The sequence below is a fragment of the Glossina fuscipes genome, unplaced genomic scaffold (genome assembly GCF_014805625.2).
Source record: "Glossina fuscipes isolate IAEA_lab_2018 unplaced genomic scaffold, Yale_Gfus_2 0, whole genome shotgun sequence".
In the NCBI taxonomy this organism is placed as follows: Eukaryota; Metazoa; Arthropoda; class Insecta; order Diptera; family Glossinidae; genus Glossina; species Glossina fuscipes.
The window spans coordinates 43,036,070-43,049,004 of NW_023998414.1; the positions used below are offsets into that span (position 1 = coordinate 43,036,070).

The 12,935-nt window shown below is 34.7% G+C and overlaps 1 protein-coding gene across 2 annotated transcripts in view; it reads left to right on the forward strand.

Moving 5' to 3' along the window:
• Positions 1 to 11,431: 11,431 nt before the first annotated feature.
• LOC119645038 (disheveled-associated activator of morphogenesis 1) overlaps positions 11,432 to 12,935 on the forward strand; it is a 32,944-nt gene continuing 31,440 nt past the window's right edge. For both annotated transcript variants that reach the window (XM_038044837.1, XM_038044845.1), the window contains exon 1: positions 11,432 to 12,003. In XM_038044837.1, coding sequence (XP_037900765.1) covers positions 11,956 to 12,003 — 48 coding nt within the window. In that variant the 5' untranslated portion in view covers positions 11,432 to 11,955. The remainder of the gene's footprint in view (positions 12,004 to 12,935) is intronic.

The window sequence follows — 12,935 nt, forward strand, 5'->3', positions numbered from 1 at the left end:
AAAAATAAAAAAAATCTAAACTGAGACGATGTTTGCTAAAATCTTTTTTTGGCTAAGCAATCGTTATCCAAAGATGTCTACAAATTCTGTTTCCTTACAATTAGTAAAATGAGAGAGAACGAGAGAAAGAGAGAGAGAGAGAGAGAGAGAGGAATGGCTAAACAAATTCTTTCAAATATTATACAAAGTATTTGATTGATTTAAGATCATTATCGCTTCTTAAAGCAAAAACAAAAAGACAACAAAAAAAAATAAATAAATACTTATGCTAATGTTGCCTAACACCCGTTTACTTTTCGGCCAAGTTATCTAAATTTTCGATTTCTTTCTTCTTAAAAACTTTGGAAGCGTATTCCATAATATTTCAAATATCAAAACGAAAGTGAAATTTCTTTTTTCCCTTCTATGAATTCTTAAAACCTAATTAACTTACAATCTGGAAAGTTATAGAAAGAAAGGCAAAGCAGATTTACTTTTACATTGACAAACATTCACCGTATTTATCGTATACCGTGCGCGCAACTTTGAAAGAAAAAGTGAAAATGACATATTTAAAATAAGCTAAGAGAGAGGCTACATTCGGCTTGGACCGAATTTTATTATGCCGTCGCTAGCTTTTCGGCCCTTGCTTCGAGAAGTCGTGGCAATTAAAACCTATATACGTCGGCAGTCGAGAAGCGCTAGCACAACGGTTATAGGATCTGATGCGGGATTTTTAATGCGGCCATATTTCATATGGCTTCTTTTCACATTAAAATTTTTAAAAATATTGCATCCTTTTGTGCTCCTGACTACAGATGGAGGAAGTACAAAACAAAAATTAGAGAACAAATGCGTTTGGGAAAGTTTTGAAATCTGAAAAAGCGGACAGACGTACAGACGTACAGACGAGGAGACATGTATGACATGTATGATGACATGTTATGAGGTCTCCGTAGCATACATTTCTAAGCGTTACAAACAATTCGTTTGACAAATCTAATATGCCCGCGCATGCGGTGAGTGTGTAAGAGACAAAGTAAGACAATTTGTTACTACTTTTACTGTCGTAAAATACCAATGACAAGGTTCCATCCGGCAAAACCCTTAATTAAAAATTCTGCTCAGCAAATTTAGTTTCCACTGCTTGGCACATACACTGCTTGAACATAACCGTGCATGCACGCGTATGCAATCACCCAAGTTAAGTCAATAATTGAATTAAAGAAAACTGTTGCTTTGTTTATGTGAATCTTCTTTTTTACATTAATCGTCACTTAATGTTTTATCTAAAAGAAAGTTTATACATTTTTGTTTGTTTGCTTGTTCGTTTTAAGTCCCATATTGTTGTTAAAGTTGAACGACTTTGCAAAACAAACTAGAAAAAAAATTATATTCGGCTTAGGCCGACTCTTTCTATTATCCATATACATGCACTATACGTTTGCGTTTTCTTCAATGCAAATTAATTTAGTTATGCTCTCTTAACCATAACATATCGGCCCTATGGCCGGCCTGACCGATTCGCTGTAACGTACGAAATAGGTGAGAATCATCATTTATTTGACTAATAGTAGGCGAATTTATGGACCGATGTAATTAAGCTGGGGCCTTAGTGACCAGTCTGAGAAGAAGCTTAATGCAATGTTCTTATAAGCATTTCAGAAGTGTGATTAGATCTCTGTGACGGATAAAAAATTGTGGAAAAATTGTGCGACAACAACAGTTGATCGACAGTCTGCGGCGAACGCTACTCGCACCCTCGTAGGTATATAAGTGTTTGCCAATTATGCTAAAGTGAAGTGAACGTGAGTTAAGTCAGATCACGCCCAGACATAATCGCATTGAAATCAAGTGTTAATGCGTATACATACCCAGGCAGATAGGAACGTCTATCGATCATCATTATCCATCACCTGCTACATTGAAATGCTGGGCATGGTCTTTTCGTTTTTTTTTTTACGCTTACAAATACTTTTGCAAAAGGGGAAAAGCCGCAAACGTAAGCTTTAAATATAAAAAAGAGAAAAGAAAAGTTTCTTTGCTCACTTTTACTCACCGAAACTGATTGTGATGCAAGTGTTGTACGGTTTAATTCGTTAGACATTATTTCTTTAGGTCTTTCAGTTATGTTTGAATTTTATTGATTTTTATGTGTCGAACTTTTCACCTTTACTGCCAAACTGGAAGTATGGCGAGCTTGTACTTCTTCGTAGTACAAGAATTGTTATTAATCGCTGAAGATGCGTTGTCTGTTGTTGTTTATGTCGCAAGCGAGCCATCAGTTTTTCTGTATATATTTAAGCATTTCTTTTTCTTTTTTTAGTGTTTATTAAATCGCACAAAAATGAAAATAAAACAATGAATATTTAAAGCGTTTATGCCACGGCATGGATTCTTAACTTGACGTACTTTTAACAGAAAGATAGGCCTTTTACATGAGGCTAGGTTTAGCATATCCTTGCGGCGATTGACGTTCGTTATATTCGCATACGAAGTACATTGGATTGCATTCGCTTCGTATGTTAGCAAGGTTGAAAGAGCATGCAATGGCCTGCAATTCAATATCATATTGCAGTGCATCTAACGGTAAGTAGAGTTGTAATAAGAAGAAAAGAAGAAGGCAAAAATTTAGTACAAAAGAGGGAGAGGAGAATACAATAAAAACAATGACTTATTTTTATTAAGCGACTTTGGCGATCAACTAGTACATGCAATGAAGAGTCTCAGCGCATCGACGCCGAGCGAGCTAGCAAAGAGTGCCAAATAATCAGATAATTCTAATATAATAATAGATGTTAAGTCTCCCATAACATTATATGGTAATCTTGCAGTCCAAATTCTATTTCCTTGCCCTTACTATTAGAATATGTCCAGTTTGCATTTGCAAGAAGACTTTATTACCCGGGCTTAATATAGAGTTAGTTTGCAAGAGCCAATGGCATACGAAGGTCTTCAATACGAATCTAAAGGGACAGCCACAAGATATAGCTTGATTGATTTATTTATTCCTTTACTTACACATGAAAGTCAGCTAAAATATATTAACAGTCGAATTCAATTGATTCGATTAGAAATAAGTTTTGTACTAATTATGAACTTGAAAACTAATGAAGTAAAGGAGAAGAAGAATAATAAAAATAATTCTTGTGTAAATAAATAAGAAAGGAAAAAAGCATGTACGCTACTAGCACAGAAGTACAAATCCAAGTTGCACGTGAGTTGCAAAAGCTTGGCAATCGATAACAGTTAGCAACATCGGTTAAATGTCGAATCATAGTGAGACGTAAAGATTGCAAGTCAGCTTAAGTAGAACGTGGGGAAATCGCGCCCAGTAAACAACAGCAAAACAACACAAAGTTGTTTTGATAGACTCGACAGGATCCGATATTGAGATTAACTGACAGACATCTTTTAGGCTTAGGCAAATAACTCTGAACAGATTAAACGGCTCTTAATTATATTTACATTGACTGAGCTTAACGCAGAATAAATCTGCGATTCTCAAATGATGTTAAGTATAACACAAGCAGTTTATTTTCATAAGGAGGAGGCAGACAGACAAGGGGGTCCCAGCCCAAATTCCTAAGGGCAAAGAGCAAGAATTGCTTTCGAACGAATTCAATTGAGTGCACATAACGCCTATTGAAGGCATATTCAATCATTGGTGTAATTGAGCCCATGTATAGCCGTTTTCTTTACGCCTTTCCAAGGCACCTTTTTACAATGATGTAATCTTGAGGGAACCCGGAGGTTATTTTTGACTTTAACAACACCATCAGTATGCATACTAGCGCTACGAAGCGTCAGTATATCGATTATATAATAGGATAGGATGTCGACAAATGGACTTAGTATGCTGCCTTTTAAAGGCTTACTTCCAATCTTGAATTTTTTATAATAAACGGAGCAAAATGTTTAAGGTAACAGTCAAGTAAGTCAATGGTGTTAGCAGAAAGGACCATACTGACCGTTTGAGGAAATCGTTCGTGCCATATTTCTGAATTATGCGAAAGCGCCTGAGAGATGACTAACCGCGTAAGCGCGCGTTAATATAAATGGTGGAGGCCATTTAGTAGTAATTACATTTCAATTTGAGATTTGATAAGATGTTATAATTAATTTTTTTTTGTTTTCGCTGTTTCTTAAGTTAGGTGCTAGATAAAGTTGAAAGATAATCTAATCAGCAAAAGCAGCTCGAAGGTCTTGCTAAATGTAAATAAGCCAAAAAAAGGTATCTGCAAATTTAGCTAACATTTCAGGATCTTGCAGTGTGTTTCAAATATTTTCACCTAATAGCATTTTGTTGCTTCTTATTTACACGAGTAGGCAATGTTTAAACATTTACTCATACAATCGATTATATGCGTATAGAAATATATATTTGTGTATGTGTAGTGCCTCAAAACACAGATGACTAATTCTAATAGCGGAAGAATATACCGTCCGTTTTTTTATGAACACAAAACGAATTCCATATAGATGTGCTAAATTGCTTAGTTTAAGTAGTTGATGAGAACATAGCGGTACAGGTTGTCATATTTTAGAAAAAAAATTATACAGCAACTGAAGGATTTGTTAAAAACAAGTTAAAAAGACATTACACAGCGACAAGGGCAACTATATTAAATACCCGAGACAACTTTGCCTGCAACAATGCTTGGAATTGAAAATTTCTTACATGGAATGGGACGAAGCCCAATGAATGAATCCTAACTACATATGTAAGGAGTTGAAATGTAAAACCGAAAATTGATCACTGGATTGTGAATCATCCTTGTTCATAGACTATTGAAAACTACATCTTGTCACACCTTGACACGTAAAGACCTGCTTTCCGTGGGAACTCTTATATGGCAAGGGTTCCGACAACTAGATCCATGTGGTACAAGCTCAGTAAAAGAATATATTTAAATGTGAAATCGCTGATTTGAATCAAGTTTCCAAAAATGATTCCCTTCCCGTATCCATTTGCAGTGGAGTACGTCCGTGGATCCAATCATGTCAGAGTGGTAAGTGTCATCAGAATATCGCAAATGAACACAACAATCCATTGAAGGACATCAAACGGGTGGGCAAATGATGACGGATGGATTCATCTCGAGTCGAGGCCCTGTGTGTGTGTGTGTGTGTATGTGTGTATGTGTTTTGTATATGCTTGCATCGATACGAACTTAATGTAGGAAAGCACACACGGGCGGATTGAACGGGAAAAACATATTTGATGACACGATAAAATGTTCGTTCATATTGCAATGCTATGTATTAAACGATATCGCTGTATTCAAACGTGCTCCTGCGGACATTAATACTAGCCCGCACTATTATTACGTAACATACATTTTTTGCGTTGCGTAATTTGCACTTAGCTACTTAGTTGCTCAATAACCAACGCAAGCAATTCCTTGAAGGCTTTAAACTTCCCATTGGTGACTTTAAAGGGGATTAAGGTAAATTCATTTTTTTTTTTTTTTTTTTGTTTAATAAAAAAAAAAAAGATAACATTGATTTGTTGAATCTTTTTCAAAAAAAAAGTTTCAATATCTCATTTATTTCTCCTTCGAATTCAGATTCGTGCGAAATTCAGGGCGTGTTTAAAGCGTCCATCATCGCGATACATCGCTTAACAGGTGTGTATGCAAAAATAATATGAAACGAACGCTTTTCTCTTTCAACTCATAATACAATCATTGCACACACATTAACAAATAATGATTAATAACAGAGGATGGTTAAGCGTTTTTTTTTTTTTTTTTTTAATTTTTAATTTTGAAATAAAAAAGAAGCAGGATTTTTTTTTTTTGCGTTTTGTTTCCATCACACTGTTAATATAATAATAAAAAAAACCAGAAACACTAAAAGAGGCATTAAAAGCTCTTTATAAAATTTTAATTCACTTCTATTCCACGTTTGCTAAGCATAAAATATTATTTTAAAAATTTGTCATTAATTTTTATGACAAAAAGTGGCCAACTGGACCTGTTGAAAAAAGTTACTTTATTTATGCATATACATACATGTATTTATATATATGTACATATATGTGTATATATATTTTTAACAGTTTGCCTCAAAATATTTTAATTTTATACATCTCCGTCCTTTACTAAACATCTTGTCACTCTTTTGCAAATCTTTTTATGAGAGAAAAAGTGCTCTTTTTTCTGTGTTTCTGTCTTTTCGTCTTCTTCTTTCGTTTGTGGTACATTTGTCAAAATATTAAATCTATCACCCTTTTCTATTGTACGACGCTATGATAGATCTTTCCTCGTATGAAGACAAAACACGAAATGCTGACGTCAGTCGGTATTTGATTCGTACTGCATTCAGTATTCGTTTTAAGCGAAGAAATTTGTATAACGTACTTATGTTTTTATTGCTGAATTTGTCAACACATAATTGCACATCTTGAATTCCAAGCAAAAAAAAAAAAAAAAAAAGAGAAGAAAAAGAAAAAAGTTAATTTTAATAAATCTTTAACGTGCTTTTGCTGCTGCTGTGCAGATCTGTTATCAGCCAAAGGTTACTCCAGCCAGTAATTTTACTAAGCCACCATATAGAAAATTACTTAAATATTTTACGCCGTGGGTAAAAGCGTGAAAGAAAGGGTTAATAATCATGATATTCATTTTTTTTTTTTTTTTAAATATTTTTTTTATTATTATTTTTATTGCTAAAGACCTGTTGCTTTGTTTTTTTACCATCTTGTGGCAGTAGTGTCTGGGTGTGTTCGCTTATTTCTACAGCAGTTTTTGAAGCGATCAAGTAAAATGAAAATTTCTGTCATATAATTTAAGACGCATATGGGCGAAAGTGCTTCCCATCTAACATTTTCACATCACGTTTACCCTTCAAGTATAGAGAATTTTCTTCTTTTTTTTCTCCTGGAGATCTCCAAGACCAATCGTCCAGAGGTGGTCTCTTATTCCCCTGGTGGATCTGTGTGTGCAGTCGATAAGTCTTACGACTGTACGGACTTGGCACATTCACCATAGCTACGGCTACCGCTTTGCGATTTGAATCCGAGAATACTCATTCATAATCTGTTGTACCTACTCGGCAACTCTTCCGGAAATGTATAAACCAAGTAAAATTATTGAAAGTCAACCGATTTATAAACGCACGCTTGTAAGGCCACATTTTCCATGAAATCCTAACCGATATTTTTACTTGATTTAATCACACATTTTAAGCGTCGCAGGGAGAGCTTGTTTTATCGCAATACATTAAATTATATATGCATAGATTTTGATACTGTCTTCAAGAGATATTTCGGGATTCGAGTCTTATGTGGGCCCGAACCATGCCTTACATGGTAAGATGCTTATCAACCGCCGTCTGGTAACAGCTTTAAAATTGATCTGTTGAATATAAGAAGCTTTCTACGACTTATCGCGCCGAATCAATGAGAGCTTCTTTTTTTTTTTTTTCTTTTTTTTCTGAGAAGGCGTATCTTTAAAATCCGACCCAAGTTGTGGTTTTGATTTGCTTTCATTTACCTAATTAGTTAGTCGGCGTTTAGGCAGAAAAAATTTTATTAAAAATTAAAATAATATTTGAACAAAACTGCCCGCCCAACTTTCCAATTCCAACTTTCCAAAAATCGAAACTAAGTTTTAAATGGAACTCTACAGCCCGCCGTTGCATGTAGCAATCCCTTAGCTTGCGGCGAGAAGATGAAGCTTTTTAGATATCAATTAAGTTTGCAATAAAAACAATTTACTCTAATGGCGTTTTAAAAAAATTTCACATAACCATTAATCTATGCGTGAAAATATTTCCCTCATCCTCATCATCTTAGGCACTAAATTTCTATGTAGGATTGGCTGGCATCAAATGACAACCAATAACTTAACCCTTTCCTCAATCATTATCCCTTTAATATGTTTCGCAGTTTCTGTTCGTTTTTTCATAAATTATACGAAAAATATGCAAACAAATAAATAAAATCGAAGAAAATTGAAAATTTCATCAAATTCCAACGAATATTAGTATAATTTTAGTATAAAAGCTAAGAGAAGCCCATTAAATGCACTAAAGCAGAAAAAAAAGCAATTATGAGGAAAAGGTGCGATTAAAAGTAATTTTTAATAGATTTCTGGAGGGAGAGGGAGAGAGAGAGAGGAAGAGAAAGGGAGAACTGGACACCTCACTTCTTCTTACCATAATCATCATACCACTAATCGTCGTTATTATTGATGGGCAATCAAAAAAAAAAAAAAAAAAGAAGCCGCTTTTAACTCGCCTTGCATAGCAAGTATATCACCTCCGATGCCTATTGCTAGTTATAATAATATGAAAGAGCAATAAAAAAGTAAAACTTAAACCTTTTCAAAAATCTTTAATAAAAATTAAAATTCTGCTTAAGAGGCTTCTCAATGGTCGTTAAGAATTTCTCTGCTATCTCTGCCCATTTAATAAACCCATAAAAGGGTTTTCTCATTAAATATATGCCCCTAAAATAAATCTGCATTTCTCTCTCAATTACGCCTAGAGAGGGCAAAGAGAACGTTGCGATACCGACAACGATCGCTATGACCATAACCATTAACCATTTAAACAATTCCTCGCAAATTTAATAAGCACATGCGTTTTGTATGGCCATCAAAATTACTCGTAAATGCATAAAAGCGAGATAAACAAGAAAGCAATTATGTCTGGTTTAGATTGAATCGTTTAACGCTCATCCCTTCTTTTGTACTGTTGTTGCTTTTCATGCATTCATTACGCAGAAGAATACGATATTGGTCTATTTGATCATGCATGCGGTGCCTATAGCACCTCGAGAGAAGAAATGCGGATTAAATAGATAATAAATTATATGCCTGACTGGAACCTCTTTAACCATATCCATATGTTCATCTGTTCGTCCGTTGCAAGGATCAAAGTCACGCGGCTTGTTTTGGTCCCACATATGCAGTTAGAAGCTACTCTCATGTGTTTAAAATACGATAAGTATATTTTATTTTCCACTCATTTGCTTTTGCAGTAAGCAGTTTGTGAGTATTACAGGGATGCTATAGTAAGCAAGCTTACGCATTATGTGAGTAAGAGCGAAAAGGAGTGCGAATATCACATTCGAAATAACTTAGTTGACATACTTCGAATGTGATCAACTAACTAATCGATAGGCAACGCCAATAGGTGTTCGAACAAAAGTGTAGACAAGAAGAAGAGGACTTCCGACTTGCGGCTTCTTGACCGAACCGCCATGGAAGTAAGGCAAACACCGGAAAACCGAGACCCGTAGTCATCCATTAAGACCGCGCGACGGAGACGCAAAATCCGATTTAGCATGAATAGGGAATAGTGCGTGCCGTCCGTGGACGAGTGACGTTAGGACGAAATATATATTTTCAATTCAAGATATACAAGTCGTTTCAAGTTCGATCATAGGTCAATAAAACAGTTGTATTAGGATATGAATAAGTGTTGGAATTTCTTCGTATTAAGGTAAGGATGCCTAAAATATATGTATATATTAATAGATGGGAAAAATGTCGATTTCTTGTTAATTGTGAAGAAAGCCTCGTACCGATTTGGCTATCGCGTGGCCAAGTAGTTAACAAGCGCGAATATCAAGTCGATGTAGGAGGTGGGTTTAATTTGCACTACGGCAGACCATGACCTTGAATTACGATTAGCGTGTGGGCGTGTGGGCGTGTGTCAATAAAAACATAACATTTACCTATTCGGCATATATATCTCTCTGTCTATCCCGCCACCTGTTTCTCCTTACTCTACCTTGCGCACAGAGGGCATTTCCAAAATGCTTGATCATACATAAAATGAAGAGCAAAAGTTAGGTGTGCAATCGTGGACCACGTAAATAGTACAGAATGAAACGAGAAGGACTTGTTTCTTAGTTGAGAATATTGCTTAGCAGCATGACTATAAAGAATATATTCCAGCAGGGAATTTAGAATCCATTCCGTTACGTGTTTTCTCGCTTGGTTAATCCATCTACGCAGAAACTGGAGCGGCTGATGGCACTATTCGAAAACTGAATTTCGGTTCTTTGGTGATTCGCAGTAGATTTAAATCAATTTGGCAATTAGCAAATTGACTCATTAATCGTTCCACACCCGCCCAAAATCGATAAACACCTTCGATACATTTCTTTTTTGTTTTTTTGTGTTTCTCCATTTTTGTTACAAGCTTGGCTGCTTTTCGGTTTGATAGACGTATTTATTGCACTTAAAAGGTTGTGTAGCAAAACCATTGCTGCAATTATTGTTAATTATTGTGAATAGAGCAACAAACCGGAACTTTCTTCACACCGAATAAGATATTCGTAGAAAAAAATTGTTCTTTCTTCTCAGGTTATATCGAAAGAAACAATTTCTGCATAAAATAGAAACAGTTTATCCTCGCTCTTAATTTATTTATCTTTCGCTTACTCTGATTCTCTTAAAAAATATATGCTATTTTTTATTAATTTAAAGTTTATGCTTGCACTTGCTTTCTGTTTTACACACACACACACACACACACACAAGAAACTCTCCAACTAAAATATTCAGTGTTTAGTTTAGTGCATTAAAGCGCATGCCTTTCATTGTAGTAATCGCCAGCTAACACCTATCTTGCGCTGCACGTCAAAATAACGCAACGAAAGAAACGAAGCTTAAGTCGAATTTTTAATACCCAAAAACGATGTCGTACTCTTTATCGCCCATACATCCCATGCATGCATGGCGAAAAGCAGGCGGAACAGTAAAAATACCTTACTACACGTTTCGTTATACCAGACGAAATGTCTTGAAATCATTAGCTCTTATCCGATTTTTCCCTTAAGCATTCGAAAACTGAAAAGTGTTTTCTGCACTACAATGTACTATGTCTGATTTCTAAACGGTTTCACGGTTTCGATAAAAGACAAATTTTCGAGCTCCAAATTCATCGCGTTCTAAGCCAAAAAGACTATTACAGCTATTATAGCCCAGCCATGCAAGTAGTTTTCCAAAGTTAATTGGGCAACAGTAGTAATGCGAAATTTTGTAATCGAACATGTTCTACTTCTTGGCAAAGCCTTGACGTCCGATAGATGGCAGGCGGCGGACAAACGATTTTTAAGGTTAATTTAACTTTTCCAATACTGTTTCAATGCAAACTTGTCAGTGAAAATAGTCAGTCTATGCAATCGTGGAGAACGTATGGAAAGTTTAATATAACTCTTTTTGTTGCAAAAAGAAAAACTTTTATTTTTTATAAACTAAACTCTACTCGTTACTGTTATGAGCTTTTACCTCGCAAATGGCTCTTACTACTCTCTCTCTCTCTCTCTCTCTCCCTTTCTCTCTTTGCTAGCTAAGACGCAAAACACCGCGTACACCTTAGGTTAACACTAAACACTATAAACTCTACACTCTTTACACTTGATTATGTGCTTGTGTGTTAAATGGCTGGCATCTGTATGTTTGCTTAAATTAACCTAAGAGTGGCTTTGAGTTGACCGAGGCGATCATAACGTCTTGAAACGCCGAACTTACTGCGTGTTTTACGCGGCGCGCTCTTTTAACACAAATTAAAAACAAATTGATTCGATATACGTGACTCTGGCTGCGAATACTTTTTTTTTTTTATTTTTTATAAACGCTACATATTAAATAAAAAACGAAAGAAATAAGAAAAAAAAATCTATTCAAAATAAAGTCATTCATATCTTATGGGAGAAAATGCTAAAATAAAATACTTTTTTTTATTGCTTAAAAAAAAAAAAAAAAACAAAAACAAGTTATTTGTAAACAAATTTTAACTTAATCGAAGGAAAGTGACATAGAAGATATCCATTTAAGGCTTTTAAATAATTACGCGAAAAAGTTTGATTTAAGTCGGGAGAAAAAAAAAAAGATACCAAACTTTATATTCCATAAAATTGACTTTTGTTTATATTTATTTCCTCTTTTGGTAAAATGCTTCTTTCTTTTTGTTTTTGCTAAACATCGTAACTAAGAAAAGCAAAACAAAAACAAAATGTGTTCGAAAAATCAAATGAATAGTTTAATGGAGAAAATAAACACGGTAAGTTGGCATCAAGACCCTCCTTTTATAAGAAAAAAAAATAGTTTAAGGATTTCTCCTCTTTTTGTTTTTTTTTTTTTCTTCATAATTATTAAATTATCTCCATAATTTCTTTTAATTTTGTAATGTGAGGTAATATAAGGTAGAATCAGATAGTCTGGAATCATTTCTTGACGCAATCTGAAAGCACCGGATAAGATCGGATTGCCGATGGCGTTCCAGTTAACTGAGATAATATTGTTATTGCAAATGTCTTCGCATGTCGTGTAAGCAAGTTAAAACGAGATCTATGGGAAATAAAATTGAGGTTTTTTTTTTGGGCCAAGTAGAGTAAGGATCTCGACTAACAACTCAATGGTCGTCGGTTCAAATCTCAAGCGTAGCAGAGTTTTTAATAAGGTCGATAGCCTCAGATCCTAGTGCTGTAAGACTCTGGTGCATTTATTTCTCTGGTTAAATTAGTTATAGTAACTACAATATTTTTTGTTATTGTTTTTTTTTTTCTATTTTTTTTATATGTAATATATAATTTTTTCCTAAACAAACGTTCTTTCATATCGCTTAGCTAAAACAAAGTGAGCTGAGTCAAAAGTCATAGTTTATTCAATGCATAGGTTCCACCCACTTACCACTACTTACCACTACTTGTGTGATCGTGAAGGATTAACTTAGATCACGAGACATTAAGTAGAAGCCATCTGTTAAGATTCTAAAGCTGATTTATACGCGTATAGAGCTGCAGAACGTAAAATTTGCGTTAAAATTATTTAGTTCCGTATAGTCCACACCGATCTGGTGGTAATGCGTATTAGTAATGCAAGTAAAATGTTTTCAAGAATTAAAAAACGAACACATTATCTAAAGAAATGCAATCACTTGACGATATGATTTAGCAATAAATTATGATCTCAACTCTCTCTCTCTCTCTCTCT